The sequence below is a fragment of the Rhinoderma darwinii genome, unplaced genomic scaffold (genome assembly GCF_050947455.1).
Source record: "Rhinoderma darwinii isolate aRhiDar2 unplaced genomic scaffold, aRhiDar2.hap1 Scaffold_4458, whole genome shotgun sequence".
Classification (NCBI taxonomy): Eukaryota; Metazoa; Chordata; class Amphibia; order Anura; family Rhinodermatidae; genus Rhinoderma; species Rhinoderma darwinii.
The window spans coordinates 1-21276 of NW_027463906.1; the positions used below are offsets into that span (position 1 = coordinate 1).

Sequence of the window (21276 nt, forward strand, 5' to 3'; positions counted from 1 at the left end):
GTCATAACCAGGAAAGGTCACCGGGCGGAGCCCCCCTATAAGAAGTGTCGGTGAGGGGGGAGCGGGGAGTGCCGACCTCACGGGATGCATGGTGGCGGCTGTTTGGCCACATGATGGCGCTGTTTGCTTTATGTTACAGGACAGTAATCACCTGCTGACCGGGGGACAGGACAAGTTGCTGCGGATTTATGACCTGATAAAACCAGAGTCCGGTAGGTGGCGGGGGGGGGGTTCTGTGACACGGGGGGGGGGGGGGTTATTCTGTGACACGGCATGCAGGGGGGGTTGTTCTGTGACACGGCGGGAGGGGGTTGTCCTGTGACACGGCGGGGGGGGTTCTGTGGCACGGCATGCAGGGGGGGGGTTGTTCTGTGACACGGGGGGGGGGTTATTCTGTGACACGACATGCAGGGGGGGTTGTTCTGTGACACGGCGGGGGGGGGTTGTTCTGTGACACGGGGGGGGGGGTTGTTCTGTGACACGGCATGCAGGGGGGGGTTATACTGTGTGGCTTCACCAAATCCTTAGGAGGCTGCACCTGAATGAAGTGGGACCTGCCAGATCCATCCCTAGGGTAGGCCATGGAGGTCTGATCGGTGGTCGGACCCCCGGGATCCTCATCAATTAGCACTGATCATTGTCTACACCGTCACAGCGCCGTACACACGATAGTGGCCGTGACCGGTACTACAGCTCAGGCTCCTTCACTAAAAGCCCATAGGGAGGAGCCGCTCTACCTGTCTAAATCGTGATGGGGGTTTTGGGGTAGAGACCCCACACCCCCCCCCCCCCCCCCCCACCAATCAAATATTAATGGCCTATGCTAAGGATGAGCGGTGACCAGCTATTACCGGTAGAAGCCGCTATCTTGCCGCATTACGTGCCGGTCTTTTCTGTATTTTATGGCCAGGTCCACACTTGGGGTGGCCCTCTGTTCAGACTGGATGAGGGACCCCCTCTATGATGTGCATATGCAGTAATAGGACACCTCGTTTTAAGGATCAGGAATGAGTTGAGTGGCCCTCTGGCTGAGTGCCGCTCTGGCTGAGTGCCGCTCTGGCTGAGTGCCGCTCTGGCTGAGTGCCGCTCTGGCTGAGTGCCGCTCTGGCTGAGTGCCGCTCTGGCTGAGTGCCGCTCTGGCTGAGTGCCGCTCTGGCTGAGTGCCGCTCTGGCTGAGTGCCGCTCTGGCTGAGTGCCGCTCTGGCTGAGTGCCGCTCTGGCTGAGTGCCGTGCAGGGAGGTGTAACAGAGGATTGTCTTCTCCTCACAGATCCGGAGCAGATTGGGGGCCACACTTCTGCCATTAAGAAGGCTTTATGGTACAATGATGACCGACAGATCATTTCGGCATCCGATGACAAGACTGTGCGGTGAGTGATGCAGTCATGTGATGTGTAGCTCCACCCCCTGCGCAGTGACGGGATGACCTGGTGGCGGCGGCTGCGCTGACACGTACAGCCATGACTTTCTCCTTCTTGTGTCCGCTCTTTAGTCTGTGGGACAGAACCAGCATGACGGAGGTGAAGACCCTGAACTTCAACCAATCAGTCAGCAGCATGGAGTACGTTCCAGATGGAGAGGCTCTGCTCATCACTTACGGGAGAACCATCGCCCTGTATAACACGGCCAGGTATCCGCATGTTCTGTGCTCTATCCAGCTGTGTAGAGGAGGTTGTGACATTTCTGCTCTCCCCCCTCCTCCTGTACGTGGTACCGGCTGTAGAGGAGGATGCCGCTGATCTCCCCTGTAGGTGGTGCCGTCTGTAGAGGAGGATGCCGCTGATCTCCCCTGTAGGTGGTGCCGGCTGTAGAGGAGGATGCCGCTGATCTCCCCTGTAGGTGGTGCCGTCTGTAGAGGAGGATGCCGCTGATCTCCCCTGTAGGTGGTGCCGGCTGTAGAGGAGGATGCCGCTGATCTCCCCTGTAGGTGGTGTCGGCTGTAGAGGAGGATGCCACTGATCTCTCCTGTAGGTGGTGCCGTCTGTAGAGTAGGATGTCGCTGATCTCCCCTGTAGGTGGTGCCGGCTGTAGAGGAGGATGCCGCTGATCTCCCCTGTAGGTGGTGCCGGCTGTAGAGGAGGATGCCGCTGATCTCCCCTGTAGGTGGTGCCGGCTGTAGAGGGTGCCGCTTATCTCCCCTGTAGATAGTGCCGGCTGTAGAGGAGGGTGCCGCTGATCTCTCCTGTCGGTGGTTTCGGCTGTAGAGGGGGATGCCGCTGATCTCCCCTGTAGGTGGTTTCGGCTGTAGAGGAGGATGCTGCTGATCTCCCCTGTAGATGGTTTCGGCTGTAGAGGAGGGTGCCGCTGATCTCCCCTGTAGGTGGTGCCGGCTGTAGAGGGGGATGCCGCTGATCTCCCCTGTAGGTGGTGCCGGCTGTAGAGGAGGATGCCGCTGATCTCCCCTGTAGGTGGTGTCGGCTGTAGAGGAGGATGCCGCTGATCTCCCCTGTAGGTGGTACCGGCTGTAGAGGAGGATGCCGCTGATCTCCCCTGTAGGTGGTACCGGCTGTAGAGGAGGGTGCCGCTGATCTCCCCTGTAGGTGGTGCCGGCTGTAGAGGGGGGTGCCACTGATCTCCCCTGTAGGTGGTGCCGGCTGTAGAGGAGGATGCCGCTGATCTCCCCTGTAGGTGGTGCCGGCTGTAGAGGATGCCGCTGATCTCCCCTGTAGGTGGTGCCGGCAGTAGAGGGGGATGCTGCTGATCTCCCCTGTAGATGGTTTCGGCTGTAGAGGAGGGTGCCGCTGATCTCCCCTGTAGGTGGTTTCGGCTGTAGAGGAGGCTGCCGCTGATCTCCCCTGTAGGTGGTGCCGGCTGTAGAGGGGGGTGCCGCTGATCTCCCCTGTAGGTGGTGCCGGCTGTAGAGGAGGATGCCGCTGATCTCCCCTGTAGGTGGTGCCGTCTGTAGAGGAGGATGCCGCTGATCTCCCCTGTAGGTGGTGCCGGCTGTAGAGGAGGATGCCGCTGATCTCCCCTGTAGGTGGTTTCGGCTGTAGAGGGGGATGCCGCTGATCTCCCCTGTAGGTGGTGCCGGCTGTAGAGGAGGATGCCGCTGATCTCCCCTGTAGGTGGTGCTAGCTGTAGAGGGGGATGCCGCTGATCTCCCCTGTAGGTGGTGCCGGCTGTAGAGGAGGATGCCGCTGATCTCCCCTGTAGGTGGTGCCGGCTGTAGAGGGGGATGCCGCTGATCTCCCCTGTAGGTGGTGCCGGCTGTAGAGGGGGATGCCGCTGATCTCCCCTGTAGGTGGTGCCGGCTGTAGAGGAGGATGCCGCTGATCTCCCCTGTAGGTGGTGCCAGCTGTAGAGGGGGATGCCGCTGATCTCCCCTGTAGGAGGACGCGGCTGCCCCCCCATCCCCTCCTCTCTTCTAGATTCTGTGGTATATCTGTGACCGGATCTTTGTTTCATTTTTCCAGCCTGGATCTAATAAAGTCGTTTGAAGCGCCGGCGCCGATTAACTCCGCTTCTCTCCACCCAGAAAAAGAGTGCATTGTGGCCGGAGGCGATGACTTCAAGCTGTATAAATATGACTACTCCACGGGGGAGGAGCTGGGTAAGGCCTGATAATGACATCATCATAGTCTCCCCGCAGCAGCAGCAGCATCGGTGTCTCATCACTGACTCTTTCCTCTGACAGAATCTTACAAGGGTCACTTTGGTCCAGTCCATTGTGTCCGCTTCAGTCCGGACGGGGAGCTTTATGCCAGCGGCTCTGAAGACGGCACGTTAAGGCTGTGGCAGACGGCGGTGGGAAAGACGTACGGTCTGTGGAAGTGCGTCCTGCCAGGTAATGAGTGGGGGGGACGTACAGACAAGTGTTAAAGGGGCTCTAAGATTAGAGAGAAGGATCTGATAGATCTCCACCAGCTACAGCTCCCCCTCCTGGAGCTCCTCTCCTCCTACAGCTCCTCTCCCCCAGCTCCTCTCCTGCTACAGCTCCTTCTCCAGCTCCTCTCCCCCAGCTCCTCTCCTGCTACAGCTCCTCTCCTGCTACAGCTCCTCTCCCCCAGCTCCTCTCCTTCTCCAGCTCCTCTCCCCCAGCTCCTCTCCTGCTACAGCTCCTCTCCCCCAGCTCCTCTCCTGCTACAGCTCCTCTCCCCCAGCTCCTCTCCTCCTACAGCTCCTCTCCCCCAGCTCCTCTCCTCCTACAGCTCCTCTCCTGCTACAGCTCCTCTCCTGCTACAGCTCCTCTCCTGCTACAGCTCCTTCTCCAGCTCCTCTCCCCCAGCTCCTCTCCTGCTACAGCTCCTTCTCCAGCTCCTCTCCCCCAGCTCCTCTCCCTCTCCCCCAGCTCCTCTCCCTCTCCCCCAGCTCCTCTCCTGCTACTGCTCCTTCTCCAGCTCCATACCGCCACACAGCCCCACAGCGGTATGGGTCGCTCTCCTGAGGGGCTGTGTGGCGGTATGGAGCTCTCCTGAGGGGCTGTGTGGCGGTATGGAGCTCTCTCCTGAGGGGCTGTGTGGCGGTATTCTCTCTCTCTCCTGAGGGGCTGTGTGGCGGTATGGAGCTCTTTCCTGAGGGGCTGTGTGGCGGTATGGAGCTCTCTCCTGAGGGGCTGTGTGGCGGTATGGAGCTCTCCTGAGGGGCTGTGTGGCGGTATGGAGCTCTCTCCTGAGGGGCTGTGTGGCGGTATGGAGCTCTCCCCCAGCTCCTCTCCCCCAGCTCCTCTCCCCCAGCTCCTCTCCTGCTACAGCTCCTTCTCCAGCTCCTCTCCCCCAGCTCCTCTCCCTCTCTCCCAGCTCCTCTCCTGCTACAGCTCCTTCTCCAGCTCCTCTCCCCCAGCTCCTCTCCTGCTACAGCTCCTTCTCCAGCTCCTCTCCCCCAGCTCTTTCTCCTCTCCCGCTACAGCTCCTCTCCTACTACAGCTCCTTCTCCAGCTCCTCTCCTTCTCCAGCTCCTCTCCTGCTACAGCTCCTCTCCCTCTCCCCAGCTCCTCTCCTGCTACAGCTCCTCTCCCCCAGCTCCTCTCCTGCTACAGCTCCTCTCCTCCCGCTCCTCCTTCAGCTCCACTGATCTCAGTGCTGTGCCTGAGTGCTGTGTGGCGGTATGGAGCTCTCTCCTGAGGGGCTGTGTGGCGGTATGGAGCTCTCTCCTGAGGGGCTGTGTGGCGGTATGGAGCTCTCCTGAGGGGCTGTGTGGCGGTATGGAGCTCTCTCCTGAGGGGCTGTGTGGCGGTATGGAGCTCTCTCCTGAGGGGCTGTGTGGCGGTATGGAGCTCTCTCCTGAGGGGCTGTGTGGCGGTATGGAGCTCTCTCCTGAGGGGCTGTGTGGCGGTATGGAGCTCTCTCCTGAGGGGCTGTGTTTAGCGGTATGGAGCTCTCTCCTGAGGGGCTGTGTGGCGGTATGGAGCGCTCTCCTGAGGGGCTGTGTGGCGGTATGGAGCTCTCTCCTGAGGGGCTGTGTGGCGGTGTGGAGCTCTCCTGAGGGGCTGTGTGGCGGTATGGGTCGCTCTCCTGAGGGGCTGTGTGGCGGTATGGAGCTCTCCTGAGGGGCTGTGTGGCGGTATGGAGCTCTCTCCTGAGGGGCTGTGTGGCGGTATGGAGCTCTCTCCTGAGGGGCTGTGTGGCGGTATGGGTCGCTCTCCTGAGGGGCTGTGTGGCGGTATGGAGCTCTCCTGAGGGGCTGTGTGGCGGTATGGAGCTCTCTCCTGAGGGGCTGTGTGGCGGTATTCTCTCTCTCTCCTGAGGGGCTGTGTGGCGGTATGGAGCTCTTTCCTGAGGGGCTGTGTGGCGGTATGGAGCTCTCTCCTGAGGGGCTGTGTGGCGGTATGGAGCTCTCCTGAGGGGCTGTGTGGCGGTATGGAGCTCTCTCCTGAGGGGCTGTGTGGCGGTATGGAGCTCTCTCCTGAGGGGCTGTGTGGCGGTATGGAGCTCTCCTGAGGGGCTGTGTGGCGGTATGGAGCTCTCTCCTGAGGGGCTGTGTGGCGGTATGGAGCTCTCTCCTGAGGGGCTGTGTGGCGGTATGGAGCTCTCTCCTGAGGGGCTGTGTGGCGGTATGGAGCTCTCTCCTGAGGGGCTGTGTGGCGGTATGGAGCTCTCCTGAGGGGCTGTGTGGCGGTATGGAGCTCTCCTGAGGGGCTGTGTGGCGGTATGGAGCTCTCTCCTGAGGGGCTGTGTGGCGGTATGGAGCTCTCTCCTGAGGGGCTGTGTGGCGGTGTGGAGCTCTCCTGAGGGGCTGTGTGGCGGTATGGAGCTCTCTCCTGAGGGGCTGTGTGGCGGTATGGAGCTCTCTCCTGAGGGGCTGTGTGGCGGTATGGAGCTCTCTCCTGAGGGGCTGTGTGGCGGTATGGAGCTCTCTCCTGAGGGGCTGTGTGGCGGTATGGAGCTCTCTCCTGAGGGGCTGTGTGGCGGTATGGAGCTCTCTCTCTCCTGAGGTGCTGTGTGGCGGTATGGAGCTCTCTCCTGAGGGGCTGTGTGGCGGTATGGAGCGCTCTCCTGAGGGGCTGTGTGGCGGTATGGAGCTCTCCTGAGGGGCTGTGTGGCGGTATGGATCTCTCTCCTGAGGGGCTGTGTGGTGGTATGGAGCTCTCTCCTGAGGGGCTGTGTGGCGGTATGGAGCTCTCCTGAGGGGCTGTGTGGCGGTATGGAGCTCTCTCCTGAGTGCTGTGTGGCGGTATGGAGCGCTCTCCTGAGGGGCTGTGTGGCGGTATGGAGCTCTCCTGAGGGGCTGTGTGGCGGTATGGAGCTCTCCTGAGGGGCTGTGTGGCGGTATGGAGCTCTCTCCTGAGTGCTGTGTGGCGGTATGGAGCTCTCTCCTGAGGGGCTGTGTGGCGGTATGGAGCTCTCTCCTGAGTGCTGTGTGGCGGTGTGGAGCTCTCCTGAGGGGCTGTGTGGCGGTATGGAGCTCTCTCCTGAGGGGCTGTGTGGCGGTATGGAGCTCTCTCCTGAGGGGCTGTGTGGCGGTATGGAGCTCTCCTGAGGGGCTGTGTGGTGGTATGGAGCTCTCCTGAGGGGCTGTGTGGCGGTATGGAGCTCTCTCCTGAGGGGCTGTGTGGCGGTATGGAGCTCTCCTGAGGGGCTGTGTGGCGGTATGGAGCTCTCTCCTGAGGGGCTGTGTGGCGGTATGGAGCTCTTTCCTGAGGGGCTGTGTGGCGGTATGGAGCTCTCTCCTGAGGGGCTGTGTGGCGGTATGGAGCTCTCCTGAGGGGCTGTGTGGCGGTATGGAGCTCTCTCCTGAGGGGCTGTGTGGCGGTATGGAGCTCTCTCCTGAGGGGCTGTGTGGCGGTATGGAGCTCTCTCCTGAGGGGCTGTGTGGCGGTATGGAGCTCTCTCCTGAGGGGCGGTGTGGAGCTCTCTCCTGTGTGGCGGTATGGAGCTCTCCTGAGGGGCTGTGTGGCGGTATGGAGCTCTCTCCTGTGTGGCTGTGTGGCGGTATGGAGCTCTCTCCTGAGGGGCTGTGTGGCGGTATGGAGCTCTCTCCTGTGTGGCTGTGTGGTGGTATGGAGCTCTCTCCTGAGGGGCTGTGTGGTGGTATGGAGCTCTCTCCTGAGGGGCTGTGTGGCGGTATGGAGCTCTCTCCTGTGTGGCGGTGTGGAGCTCTCTCCTGAGGGGCTGTGTGACGGTATGGAGCTCTCCTGAGGGGCTGTGTGGCGGTATGGAGCTCTCTCCTGAGGGGCTGTGTGGCGGTGTGGAGCTCTCCTGAGGGGCTGTGTGGCGGTATGGAGCTCTCTCCTGTGTGGCGGTATGGAGCTCTCTCCTGAGGGGCTGTGTGGCGGTATGGAGCTCTCTCCTGAGGGGCTGTGTGGCGGTATGGAGCTCTCTCCTGAGGGGCTGTGTGGCGGTATGGAGCTCTCTCCTGAGGGGCTGTGTGGCGGTATGGAGCTCTCTCCTGAGGGGCTGTGTGGCGGTATGGAGCTCTCCTGAGGGGCTGTGTGGCGGTATGGAGCTCTCTCCTGAGGGGCTGTGTGGCGGTATGGAGCTCTCCTGAGGGGCTGTGTGGCGGTATGGAGCTCTCTCCTGAGGGGCTGTGTGGCGGTATGGAGCTCTCTCCTGAGGGGCTGTGTGGTGGTATGGAGCTCTCCTGAGGGGCTGTGTGGCGGTATGGAGCTCTCCTGAGTGCTGTGTGGCGGTATGGAGCTCTCTCCTGAGGGGCTGTGTGGCGGTGTGGAGCTCTCCTGAGGGGCTGTGTGGCGGTATGGAGCTCTCTCCTGAGGGGCTGTGTGGCGGTATGGAGCTCTCTCCTGAGGGGCTGTGTGGCGGTATGGAGCTCTTTCCTGAGGGGCTGTGTGGCGGTATGGAGCTCTCTCCTGAGGGGCTGTGTGGCGGTATGGAGCTCTCTCCTGAGGGGCTGTGTGGCGGTATGGAGCTCTCCTGAGGGGCTGTGTGGCGGTATGGAGCTCTCTCCTGAGGGGCTGTGTGGCGGTATGGAGCTCTCCTGAGGGGCTGTGTGGCGGTATGGAGCTCTCCTAAGGGGCGGTGTGGAGCTCTCCTGAGGGGCTGTGTGGAGCTCTCCTGAGGGGCTGTGTGGCGGTATGGAGCTCTCTCCTGAGGGGCTGTGTGGTGGTATGGAGCTCTCTCCTGAGGGGCTGTGTGGCGGTATGGAGCTCTCCTGAGGGGCTGTGTGGCGGTATGGAGCTCTCCTGAGGAGCTGTGTGGCGGTATGGAGCTCTCTCCTGAGTGCTGTGTGGCGGTATGGAGCGCTCTCCTGAGGGGCTGTGTGGCGGTATGGAGCTCTCCTGAGGGGCTGTGTGGCGGTATGGAGCTCTCCTGAGGGGCTGTGTGGCGGTATGGAGCTCTCTCCTGAGTGCTGTGTGGCGGTATGGAGCTCTCTCCTGAGGGGCTGTGTGGCGGTATGGAGCTCTCTCCTGAGTGCTGTGTGGCGGTGTGGAGCTCTCCTGAGGGGCTGTGTGGCGGTATGGAGCTCTCTCCTGAGGGGCTGTGTGGCGGTATGGAGCTCTCTCCTGAGGGGCTGTGTGGCGGTATGGAGCTCTCCTGAGGGGCTGTGTGGTGGTATGGAGCTCTCCTGAGGGGCTGTGTGGCGGTATGGAGCTCTCTCCTGAGGGGCTGTGTGGCGGTATGGAGCTCTCTCCTGAGGGGCTGTGTGGCGGTATGGAGCTCTCTCCTGAGGGGCTGTGTGGCGGTATGGAGCTCTTTCCTGAGGGGCTGTGTGGCGGTATGGAGCTCTCCTGAGTGCTGTGTGGCGGTATGGAGCTCTCTCCTGTGTGGCGGTATGGAGCTCTCTCCTGAGGGGCTGTGTGGCGGTATGGAGCTCTCTCCTGAGGGGCTGTGTGGCGGTATGGAGCTCTCTCCTGAGGGGCTGTGTGGCGGTATGGAGCTCTCTCCTGAGGGGCTGTGTGGCGGTATGGAGCTCTCTCCTGAGGGGCTGTGTGGCGGTATGGAGCTCTTTCCTGAGGGGCTGTGTGGCGGTATGGAGCTCTCTCCTGAGGGGCTGTGTGGCGGTATGGAGCTCTCCTGAGGGGCTGTGTGGCGGTATGGAGCTCTCCTGAGGGGCTGTGTGGCGGTATGGAGCTCTCCTGAGGGGCTGTGTGGCGGTATGGAGCTCTCCTGAGGGGCTGTGTGGCGGTATGGAGCTCTCCTGAGGGGCTGTGTGGCGGTATGGGTCGCTCTCCTGAGGGGCTGTGTGGCGGTGTGGAGCTCTCTCCTGAGGGGCTGTGTGGCGGTATGGAGCTCTCCTGAGGGGCTGTGTGGCGGTATGGAGCTCTCTCCTGAGGGGCTGTGTGGCGGTATGGAGAGCTCTCCTGAGGGGCTGTGTGGCGGTATGGAGCTCTCTCCTGAGGGGCTGTGTGGCGGTATGGAGCTCTTTCCTGAGGGGCTGTGTGGCGGTGTGGAGCTCTCCTGAGGGGCTGTGTGGCGGTATGGGTCGCTCTCCTGAGGGGCTGTGTGGCGGTATGGAGCTCTCCTGAGGGGCTGTGTGGCGGTATGGAGCTCTCCTGAGGGGCGGTGTGGAGCTCTCCTGAGGGGCTGTGTGGCGGTATGGAGCTCTCCTGAGGGGCTGTGTGGCGGTATGGAGCTCTCCTGAGGGGCGGTGTGGAGCTCTCCTGAGGGGCTGTGTGGCGGTATGGAGCTCTCCTGAGGGGCTGTGTGGCGGTATGGAGCTCTCTCCTGAGGGGCTGTGTGGCGGTATGGAGCTCTCTCCTGAGGGGCTGTGTGGCGGTATGGAGCTCTCCTGAGGGGCTGTGTGGCGGTATGGGTCGCTCTCCTGAGGGGCTGTGTGGCGGTATGGGTCGCTCTCCTGAGGGGCTGTGTGGCGGTATGGAGCTCTCTCCTGAGGGGCTGTGTGGCGGTATGGAGCGCTCTCCTGAGGGGCTGTGTGGCGGTATGGAGCGCTCTCCTGAGGGGCTGTGTGGCGGTATGGAGCTCTCCTGAGGGGCTGTGTGGCGGTATGGAGCTCTCTCCTGAGGGGCTGTGTGGCGGTATGGAGCTCTCCTGAGGGGCTGTGTGGCGGTATGGAGCTCTCCTGAGGGGCTGTGTGGCGGTATGGAGCTCTCTCCTGAGGGGCTGTGTGGCGGTATGGAGCTCTCTCCTGAGGGGCTGTGTGGCGGTATGGAGCTCTCTCCTGAGGGGCTGTGTGGCGGTGTGGAGCTCTCTCCTGTGTGGCGGTATGGAGCTCTCTCCTGAGGGGCTGTGTGGCGGTATGGAGCTCTCTCCTGAGGGGCTGTGTGGCGGTATGGAGCTCTCTCCTGAGGGGCTGTGTGGCGGTATGGAGCTCTTTCCTGAGGGGCTGTGTGGCGGTATGGAGCTCTCTCCTGAGGGGCTGTGTGGCGGTATGGAGCTCTCCTGAGGGGCTGTGTGGCGGTGTGGAGCTCTCTCCTGAGGGGCTGTGTGGCGGTATGGAGCTCTCCTGAGGGGCGGTGTGGAGCTCTCCTGAGGGGCTGTGTGGCGGTATGGAGCTCTCCTGAGGGGCTGTGTGGCGGTATGGAGCTCTCTCCTGAGGTGCTGTGTGGCGGTATGGAGCTCTCCTGAGGGGCTGTGTGGCGGTATGGAGCTCTCTCCTGATGGGCTGTGTGGCGGTGTGGAGCTCTCTCCAGTGTGGCGGTATGGAGCACTCCTGAGGGGCTGTGTGGCGGTATGGAGCTCTCTCCTGAGGGGCTGTGTGGCGGTATGGAGCTCTCTCCTGAGGGGCTGTGTGGCGGTATGGAGCTCTCTCCTGAGGGGCTGTGTGGCGGTATGGAGCTCTCCTGAGGGGCTGTGTGGTGGTATGGAGCTCTCCTGAGGGGCTGTGTGGCGGTATGGAGCTCTCTCCTGAGGGGCTGTGTGGCGGTATGGAGCTCTCCTGAGGGGCTGTGTGGCGGTATGGAGCTCTCTCCTGAGGGGCTGTGTGGCGGTATGGAGCTCTTTCCTGAGGGGCTGTGTGGCGGTATGGAGCTCTCTCCTGAGGGGCTGTGTGGCGGTATGGAGCTCTCCTGAGGGGCTGTGTGGCGGTATGGAGCTCTCTCCTGAGGGGCTGTGTGGCGGTATGGAGCTCTCTCCTGAGGGGCTGTGTGGCGGTATGGAGCTCTCTCCTGAGGGGCTGTGTGGCGGTATGGAGCTCTCTCCTGAGGGGCTGTGTGGCGGTGTGGAGCTCTCTCCTGTGTGGCGGTATGGAGCTCTCCTGAGGGGCTGTGTGGCGGTATGGAGCTCTCTCCTGTGTGGCTGTGTGGCGGTATGGAGCTCTCTCCTGAGGGGCTGTGTGGCGGTATGGAGCTCTCTCCTGTGTGGCTGTGTGGTGGTATGGAGCTCTCTCCTGAGGGGCTGTGTGGTGGTATGGAGCTCTCTCCTGAGGGGCTGTGTGGCGGTATGGAGCTCTCTCCTGTGTGGCGGTGTGGAGCTCTCTCCTGAGGGGCTGTGTGACGGTATGGAGCTCTCCTGAGGGGCTGTGTGGCGGTATGGAGCTCTCTCCTGAGGGGCTGTGTGGCGGTGTGGAGCTCTCCTGAGGGGCTGTGTGGCGGTATGGAGCTCTCTCCTGTGTGGCGGTATGGAGCTCTCTCCTGAGGGGCTGTGTGGCGGTATGGAGCTCTCTCCTGAGGGGCTGTGTGGCGGTATGGAGCTCTCTCCTGAGGGGCTGTGTGGCGGTATGGAGCTCTCTCCTGAGGGGCTGTGTGGCGGTATGGAGCTCTCTCCTGAGGGGCTGTGTGGCGGTATGGAGCTCTCTCCTGAGGGGCTGTGTGGCGGTATGGAGCTCTCCTGAGGGGCTGTGTGGCGGTATGGAGCTCTCTCCTGAGGGGCTGTGTGGCGGTATGGAGCTCTCCTGAGGGGCTGTGTGGCGGTATGGAGCTCTCTCCTGAGGGGCTGTGTGGCGGTATGGAGCTCTCTCCTGAGGGGCTGTGTGGTGGTATGGAGCTCTCCTGAGGGGCTGTGTGGCGGTATGGAGCTCTCCTGAGTGCTGTGTGGCGGTATGGAGCTCTCTCCTGAGGGGCTGTGTGGCGGTGTGGAGCTCTCCTGAGGGGCTGTGTGGCGGTATGGAGCTCTCTCCTGAGGGGCTGTGTGGCGGTATGGAGCTCTCTCCTGAGGGGCTGTGTGGCGGTATGGAGCTCTTTCCTGAGGGGCTGTGTGGCGGTATGGAGCTCTCTCCTGAGGGGCTGTGTGGCGGTATGGAGCTCTCTCCTGAGGGGCTGTGTGGCGGTATGGAGCTCTCCTGAGGGGCTGTGTGGCGGTATGGAGCTCTCCTGAGGGGCTGTGTGGCGGTATGGAGCTCTCTCCTGAGGGGCTGTGTGGCGGTATGGAGCTCTCCTGAGGGGCTGTGTGGCGGTATGGAGCTCTCCTAAGGGGCGGTGTGGAGCTCTCCTGAGGGGCTGTGTGGAGCTCTCCTGAGGGGCTGTGTGGCGGTATGGAGCTCTCTCCTGAGGGGCTGTGTGGTGGTATGGAGCTCTCTCCTGAGGGGCTGTGTGGCGGTATGGAGCTCTCCTGAGGGGCTGTGTGGCGGTATGGAGCTCTCCTGAGGAGCTGTGTGGCGGTATGGAGCTCTCTCCTGAGTGCTGTGTGGCGGTATGGAGCGCTCTCCTGAGGGGCTGTGTGGCGGTATGGAGCTCTCCTGAGGGGCTGTGTGGCGGTATGGAGCTCTCCTGAGGGGCTGTGTGGCGGTATGGAGCTCTCTCCTGAGTGCTGTGTGGCGGTATGGAGCTCTCTCCTGAGGGGCTGTGTGGCGGTATGGAGCTCTCTCCTGAGTGCTGTGTGGCGGTGTGGAGCTCTCCTGAGGGGCTGTGTGGCGGTATGGAGCTCTCTCCTGAGGGGCTGTGTGGCGGTATGGAGCTCTCTCCTGAGGGGCTGTGTGGCGGTATGGAGCTCTCCTGAGGGGCTGTGTGGTGGTATGGAGCTCTCCTGAGGGGCTGTGTGGCGGTATGGAGCTCTCTCCTGAGGGGCTGTGTGGCGGTATGGAGCTCTCTCCTGAGGGGCTGTGTGGCGGTATGGAGCTCTCTCCTGAGGGGCTGTGTGGCGGTATGGAGCTCTTTCCTGAGGGGCTGTGTGGCGGTATGGAGCTCTCCTGAGTGCTGTGTGGCGGTATGGAGCTCTCTCCTGTGTGGCGGTATGGAGCTCTCTCCTGAGGGGCTGTGTGGCGGTATGGAGCTCTCTCCTGAGGGGCTGTGTGGCGGTATGGAGCTCTCTCCTGAGGGGCTGTGTGGCGGTATGGAGCTCTCTCCTGAGGGGCTGTGTGGCGGTATGGAGCTCTCTCCTGAGGGGCTGTGTGGCGGTATGGAGCTCTTTCCTGAGGGGCTGTGTGGCGGTATGGAGCTCTCTCCTGAGGGGCTGTGTGGCGGTATGGAGCTCTCCTGAGGGGCTGTGTGGCGGTATGGAGCTCTCCTGAGGGGCTGTGTGGCGGTATGGAGCTCTCCTGAGGGGCTGTGTGGCGGTATGGAGCTCTCCTGAGGGGCTGTGTGGCGGTATGGGTCGCTCTCCTGAGGGGCTGTGTGGCGGTGTGGAGCTCTCTCCTGAGGGGCTGTGTGGCGGTATGGAGCTCTCCTGAGGGGCTGTGTGGCGGTATGGAGCTCTCTCCTGAGGGGCTGTGTGGCGGTATGGAGAGCTCTCCTGAGGGGCTGTGTGGCGGTATGGAGCTCTCTCCTGAGGGGCTGTGTGGCGGTATGGAGCTCTTTCCTGAGGGGCTGTGTGGCGGTGTGGAGCTCTCCTGAGGGGCTGTGTGGCGGTATGGGTCGCTCTCCTGAGGGGCTGTGTGGCGGTATGGAGCTCTCCTGAGGGGCTGTGTGGCGGTATGGAGCTCTCCTGAGGGGCGGTGTGGAGCTCTCCTGAGGGGCTGTGTGGCGGTATGGAGCTCTCCTGAGGGGCTGTGTGGCGGTATGGAGCTCTCCTGAGGGGCGGTGTGGAGCTCTCCTGAGGGGCTGTGTGGCGGTATGGAGCTCTCCTGAGGGGCTGTGTGGCGGTATGGAGCTCTCTCCTGAGGGGCTGTGTGGCGGTATGGAGCTCTCTCCTGAGGGGCTGTGTGGCGGTATGGAGCTCTCCTGAGGGGCTGTGTGGCGGTATGGGTCGCTCTCCTGAGGGGCTGTGTGGCGGTATGGGTCGCTCTCCTGAGGGGCTGTGTGGCGGTATGGAGCTCTCTCCTGAGGGGCTGTGTGGCGGTATGGAGCGCTCTCCTGAGGGGCTGTGTGGCGGTATGGAGCGCTCTCCTGAGGGGCTGTGTGGCGGTATGGAGCTCTCCTGAGGGGCTGTGTGGCGGTATGGAGCTCTCTCCTGAGGGGCTGTGTGGCGGTATGGAGCTCTCCTGAGGGGCTGTGTGGCGGTATGGAGCTCTCCTGAGGGGCTGTGTGGCGGTATGGAGCTCTCTCCTGAGGGGCTGTGTGGCGGTATGGAGCTCTCTCCTGAGGGGCTGTGTGGCGGTATGGAGCTCTCTCCTGAGGGGCTGTGTGGCGGTGTGGAGCTCTCTCCTGTGTGGCGGTATGGAGCTCTCTCCTGAGGGGCTGTGTGGCGGTATGGAGCTCTCTCCTGAGGGGCTGTGTGGCGGTATGGAGCTCTCTCCTGAGGGGCTGTGTGGCGGTATGGAGCTCTTTCCTGAGGGGCTGTGTGGCGGTATGGAGCTCTCTCCTGAGGGGCTGTGTGGCGGTATGGAGCTCTCCTGAGGGGCTGTGTGGCGGTGTGGAGCTCTCTCCTGAGGGGCTGTGTGGCGGTATGGAGCTCTCCTGAGGGGCGGTGTGGAGCTCTCCTGAGGGGCTGTGTGGCGGTATGGAGCTCTCCTGAGGGGCTGTGTGGCGGTATGGAGCTCTCTCCTGAGGTGCTGTGTGGCGGTATGGAGCTCTCCTGAGGGGCTGTGTGGCGGTATGGAGCTCTCTCCTGATGGGCTGTGTGGCGGTGTGGAGCTCTCTCCAGTGTGGCGGTATGGAGCACTCCTGAGGGGCTGTGTGGCGGTATGGAGCTCTCTCCTGAGGGGCTGTGTGGCGGTATGGAGCTCTCTCCTGAGGGGCTGTGTGGCGGTATGGAGCTCTCTCCTGAGGGGCTGTGTGGCGGTATGGAGCTCTCCTGAGGGGCTGTGTGGCGGTATGGAGCTCTCCTGAGGGGCTGTGTGGCGGTATGGAGCTCTCTCCTGAGGGGCTGTGTGGCGGTATGGAGCTCTCTCCTGAGGGGCTGTGTGGCGGTATGGAGCTCTCTCCTGAGGGGCTGTGTGGCGGTATGGAGCTCTCTCCTGAGGGGCTGTGTGGCGGTATGGAGCTCTCTCCTGAGGGGCTGTGTGGCGGTATGGAGCTCTCTCCTGAGGGGCTGTGTGGCGGTATGGAGCTCTCTCCTGAGGGGCTGTGTGGCGGTATGGAGCTCTCTCCTGAGGGGCTGTGTGGCGGTATGGAGCTCTCTCCTGAGGGGCTGTGTGGCGGTATGGAGCTCTCTCCTGAGGGGCTGTGTGGCGGTATGGAGCTCTCTCCTGAGGGGCTGTGTGGCGGTATGGAGCTCTCTCCTGAGGGGCTGTGTGGCGGTATGGAGCTCTCTCCTGAGGGGCTGTGTGGCGGTATGGAGCGCTCTCCTGAGGGGCTGTGTGGCGGTATGGAGCGCTCTCCTGAGGGGCTGTGTGGCGGTATGGAGCTCTCTCCTGTGTGGCTGTGTGGCGGTATGGAGCTCTCTCCTGAGGGGCTGTGTGGCGGTATGGAGCTCTTTCCTGAGGGGCTGTGTGGCGGTGTGGAGCTCTCCTGAGGGGCTGTGTGGCGGTATGGAGCTCTCTCCTGAGGGGCTGTGTGGCGGTATGGAGCTCTCCTGAGGGGCTGTGTGGCGGTATGGAGCTCTCCTGAGGGGCTGTGTGGCGGTATGGAGCTCTCTCCTGAGGGGCTGTGTGGCGGTATGGAGCTCTCTCCTGAGGGGCTGTGTGGCGGTATGGAGCTCTCTCCTGAGGGGCTGTGTGGCGGTATGGAGCTCTCTCCTGAGGGGCTGTGTGGCGGTGTGGAGCTCTCCTGAGGGGCTGTGTGGCGGTATGGGTCGCTCTCCTGAGGGGCTGTGTGGCGGTATGGAGCTCTCCTGAGGGGCGGTGTGGAGCTCTCCTGAGGGGCTGTGTGGCGGTATGGAGCTCTCCTGAGGGGCTGTGTGGCGGTATGGAGCTCTCTCCTGAGGGGCTGTGTGGCGGTATGGAGCTCTCTCCTGAGGGGCTGTGTGGCGGTATGGGTCGCTCTCCTGAGGGGCTGTGTGGCGGTATGGAGCTCTCTCCTGAGGGGCTGTGTGGCGGTATGGAGCTCTCCTGAGGGGCTGTGTGGCGGTATGGAGCTCTCTCCTGAGGGGCTGTGTGGCGGTATGGAGCTCTCTCCTGAGGGGCTGTGTGGCGGTGTGGAGCTCTCTCCTGAGGGGCTGTGTGGCGGTATGGAGCTCTCTCCTGAGGAGCTGTGTGGCGGTATGGAGCTCTCCTGAGGGGCTGTGTGGCGGTATGGAGCTCTCTCCTGAGGGGCTGTGTGGCGGTATGGAGCTCTCCTGAGGGGCTGTGTGGCGGTATGGGTCGCTCTCCTGAGGGGCTGTGTGGCGGTATGGAGCTCTCTCCTGAGGGGCTGTGTGGCGGTATGGAGCTCTCCTGAGGGGCTGTGTGGCGGTGTGGAGCTCTCCTGAGGGGCTGTGTGGCGGTATGGAGCTCTCTCCTGTGTGGCGGTGTGGAGCTCTCCTGAGGAGCTGTGTGGCGGTATGGAGCTCTCCTGAGGGGCTGTGTGGCGGTATGGAGCTCTCTCCTGAGGGGCTGTGTGGCGGTATGGAGCTCTCCTGAGGGGCTGTGTGGCGGTATGGAGCTCTCTCCTGAGGGGCTGTGTGGCGGTGTGGAGCTCTCCTGAGGGGCTGTGTGGCGGTATGGGTCGCTCTCCTGAGGGGCTGTGTGGCGGTATGGAGCTCTCCTGAGGGGCTGTGTGGCGGTATGAAGCTCTCCTGAGGGGCTGTGTGGCGGTATGGAGCTCTCTCCTGAGGGGCTGTGTGGCGGTATGGAGCTCTCCTGAGGGGCTGTGTGGCGGTGTGGAGCTCTCCTGAGGGGCTGTGTGGCGGTGTGGAGCTCTCCTGAGGGGCTGTGTGGCGGTGTGGAGCTCTCCTGAGGGGCTGTGTGGCGGTATGGAGCTCTCTCCTGAGGGGCTGTGTGGCGGTATGGAGCTCTCCTGAGGGGCTGTGTGGCGGTGTGGAGCTCTCCTGAGGGGCTGTGTGGCGGTGTGGAGCTCTCCTGAGGGGCTGTGTGGCGGTGTGGAGCATGTATTGGTGTGGTAGATGGCAGGTTGACCACTTGCTGTGATAGTGACTGGGGGATGGGCTCGGGCCATGTTTGCTGGGATTGACCTCTGTCTCTGCTGTCTCTTTTTGCAGAGGAGTTGGTCTTGGAGAGCTCTGATGTCATCTACAACATCTCGCCTGAGATTAAAGCTTGAGCGCTCCAGTCTGGTTGTGATTATCATGAACCTCGCAGACATTGAGACTCAACGAATGTCCAGAAACAGACAATTCCCGGAGAGCGCCCTCTATCTGCGGCGACGACGCGGCTCCTGTGACGGCGCAGGAGGGACTTGGCAGCGCTTGTTGACTGTGATGAGACACCAGTGACGTGTTTAACTGTTGGGAGACGGATCGGCTTGATTTTGTGGTGGGAGGTCTGATCGTGGAGGGTCCGCTCCCCCTCTGACCGCTGTTACATTCTCCGCTCCTCCATATTTGTTTCATGTATTTTCAGTTCTCTGAATAAACTCTGTACAAACTCTGTGCCGTGCGCTCCGTGGGCTGCCAGGTAAAGGGTTAACGGATGATCGGGCACTACAGGGATGGTTACTCCTGGTGGGCGGAGCTTCTGTATATTTACACCCCAGCCGTGCCCTTTAACCCCTAGGCGCACCAGAACGCAGCTGTACGTCCGTGTGGCCGGTGTCTTAGCGCACGGGGATGTACAGTTGCTGCGCGGTTCCCGTTGCACGCTGTCCCTGACCGCGGACACTCCACTGTATGCCGATCAGCGGCTCATTGCCGCTGAGTTAGACAATTAACCCGTTACATGCGGGGCTCCATTGCGATCTCCGCATGTAGGGGGTTTGTAGCTCATCAGCAGCCCCCATACAATTGTGGGGGCTGCTGATGCTTGTGACGGCCCCCGGGTCTGCCATGTACGGGAGCCTCTGCTGGTCCTCGTAGACTTCGTGTCACACTCACAGCTGGAATACGTTACAGTAGCAGCGATCAGAGCTGCCCGTCAAAAAAAGAAAGTGTCAAAAGTGTAAAAATAAAAGATTTGTTTCCCTAGAATAAGACTTATTATAGGGAAAACATGCGAGTCCGCGTATCTGGTATCACCGCCTTCGTAGCGACACAAACTAAAACTTATTTTCACCGCACGGTGAACGCCGCAAAAAACACGCCCTTACACCGCTGTGTTGACTGAAAAATAAAAAAAGTTCTGGCTCAGAATGCGGGGACGGAAAATAAATGATCATATAAAGAAGTGATGCGCAAACGCTGCGAAACATAAAGAACCATCTAGATCTGGCGTCGCCGTAGTCGTAGCGCCCCGCAGAATACAGGCCATTGTCATTTATAGCGCACGCCGTAATCGTAGCGCCCCGCAGAATACAGGCCATTGTCATTTATAGCGCACGCCGTAGTCGTAGCGCCCCGCAGAATACAGGCCATTGTCATTTATAGCGCACGGCGAACGCCCTAAGAAATAAGGAATTTAAAACACCAAAATCACTAAAAAAAACTAATAAGTGATCGAAAAGTTACATCTACCAAAAAAAGGTACCAATAAAAACTACAGCTCGTCCTGCCGAAAATGACCCCCCCGACCGCGCAATTCATGGAAAAATAAAAAAAAGTTATGGTTGGAAGCCGGGAGTGAAAAACTAAAATGGAAAAGCAAAAAAGGATCAGTCCTGCAAAGGTTAATTAATTCCTATTAAAAAAATAAATGATTTCCAGCTGTCGGGGTGTTGTCGTGCTCGGGAGAGATTGCGCTACAAACTTAGGGCGACTTTTTCTCCTTTATCCCTCGTGAAAATGAAAAAATGCAACATGTTTATATTCATCTTCACAGCCCAAGTCTACTAAATTCTGCAGAAGACCTGCGTGGTATAAATGCTCACTAAACCCCTAGAGAAATTCCTTGAGGGGTGTAGTTTCCCGAATGGGGTCACTTTTGGGGGGTTTTCACTGTTTTGGTCCCTCCGGGCGTTGCAATCGCGACACGGCACCGAAAACCAATCCAGCAAAATCTGCGCTCCAAAATCCAAATGGCGCTCCCTCCTTTCTGAGCCCCGCCGTGGGTCCAAACATCAGTTTATTACCACATATGGGGTATTGCCGTAATCGAGAGAAGATGCTTCACAAATGTTGGGGTGAATTTTCTTCTTTATTCCTTGTAAATATTGCAAATTTCTATGTTATTTCAGAAAAAAAAGTAGATTTTCATTATCACAGATTAACTCCAATAAGTATAGCAAAATACCTGTGGGGTCAAAGTGCTCACTGCACCCCTCGATAAATTCCCCTAAGGGGTGTACTTTCCAAAATGGGGTCACTTTTGGGGAGATTCCACTGTTTGGCCCCACAAGAGCCCTTCATACCGGACATGGAGCCTAAAATATAATCTAAAAATAAGAGGCCCCAAAATCCTCCAGGTGCTCCTTTACTTCTGAGGCCGGCACTTCTCTGGACAAAACCCCTTCCAATCCACCAGATAAAAAGTCCTTCCTCCTACTCTCTTGAAGTCCAGGATCTCCTTTACCTCAAATTCATCGGAAGAACCGCTGGGAGCAGCTGCAGGACTAGGCGTTTTAGTGAAGCGGTTCAGGACCAGTCTTCAGCAGGGACACATGAAAGGAGTTGGGGATTTTGAGAGTAGGAGGCAGCCGAAGCTTCTAGGAGACGGGGTTAAATTTGATGCAGGATCTCAAAAGGTCTGAGGAACCTGGGACCAAACTTGTAAGTCGGCACCTTCATCCGGATGTTCCTTGAGGACGGCCGGACTTTGGTACCCGGAGGATACGGAGGCGGCTCTCCTTCTAGTATCCGCCTTTCGCTTCATGCGGTCGAGCGCCAGCAGAATAGAGGACCGTGTCTACTGCCAGATCTGTAGAAAGTCCCTGAATGCAGAGTCCGCTGCGGGCACCAGGGACGTGGCTGAAACAGGAAGAGGCATTCGTGGCTGTTGCCGTAGACAATGAAGAACGGAGTAGAAGCCGTGGACTCACTTGTGTGGTTGTTGTAGGAGAACTCGGCCCACGGAAGAAGCTGCACCCGGTCATCAGGCTGCCCGGAGAGGAAGTGGCGGAGATAATTCTCCATGATCTGATCAATCCCCTCGACTTAACCATTGGACTAGGGATGGTAGGCTGAGGAAAATCCAACTTCACATCTAGGAGTTTACAGAGGACTCTCCAGAATTTCGAGGTAAACTGAACCCCCGGATCAGACACGATATGAACAGGCAATCCATGCAGGTGGAAGATGTGCTGGATGAAGAGGTCGGCCAGTCGAGAAGCAGAAGGTCGGCCGGTCAGCGGAACAAAATGAGCTATTACCGAGAACTAGTCCACCGCCACCCAGACCGCACGGCATCCCGCAGAGGAAGGAAGGTCCGTGACAAAGTCCATTGCAATACGCTGCCAGGGGGCATTGGGCACGGGCAGAGGTTGGAGCAGCCCGGCAGGCTTGGAGTGAGCGACCTTGTTGGCAGCGCACACAGTGCAGGACGAGGCAAAGTCCACAATATCTTTGGGCAGCGTGGGCCACCAGAAGTGACGAGCGGTCAGATCTCAGGTTTTACAAGCACCCGCGTGCCCAGCCAGTTTGGAGCTGTGTCCCCAGCGAAGGATTCTCTTCCTCTCTGCCAGGCGCACTGAAGTCCTCCCCGGAGGGATGTCTCTAACCTGCAGAGGATTAACAGAAATAATACAAGACGGATCAATGATACTTTGTGG

At 60.6% G+C, this 21276-nt stretch overlaps 1 protein-coding gene across 1 annotated transcript; it reads left to right on the forward strand.

The window, feature by feature from the left end:
• The first annotated feature begins 20 nt into the window (after positions 1–20).
• STRAP (serine/threonine kinase receptor associated protein) lies at positions 21–18068 on the forward strand. The gene is made up of 6 exons (XM_075848678.1): positions 21–212; positions 1270–1369; positions 1492–1629; positions 3413–3549; positions 3634–3783; positions 17681–18068. The coding sequence occupies exons 1-6, from the start codon at positions 89–91 to the stop codon at positions 17740–17742; spliced, it is 711 nt and encodes a 236-aa protein (XP_075704793.1). The 5' UTR covers positions 21–88; the 3' UTR covers positions 17743–18068.
• The last annotated feature ends 3208 nt before the right edge of the window (positions 18069–21276 follow it).

Bases quoted from the DNA above. Each gene is read 5' to 3' on its own strand.
- STRAP (XM_075848678.1), top strand. From the start codon at position 89: ATGGTGGCGGCTGTTTGGCCACATGATGGCGCTGTTTGCTTTATGTTA. The intron at 213-1,269 runs GTAGGTGGCGGG...TTCTCCTCACAG, and splicing joins CCTGATAAAACCAGAGTCCG to ATCCGGAGCAGATTGGGGGC. The intron at 1,630-3,412 runs GTATCCGCATGT...TCATTTTTCCAG, and splicing joins GCCCTGTATAACACGGCCAG to CCTGGATCTAATAAAGTCGT.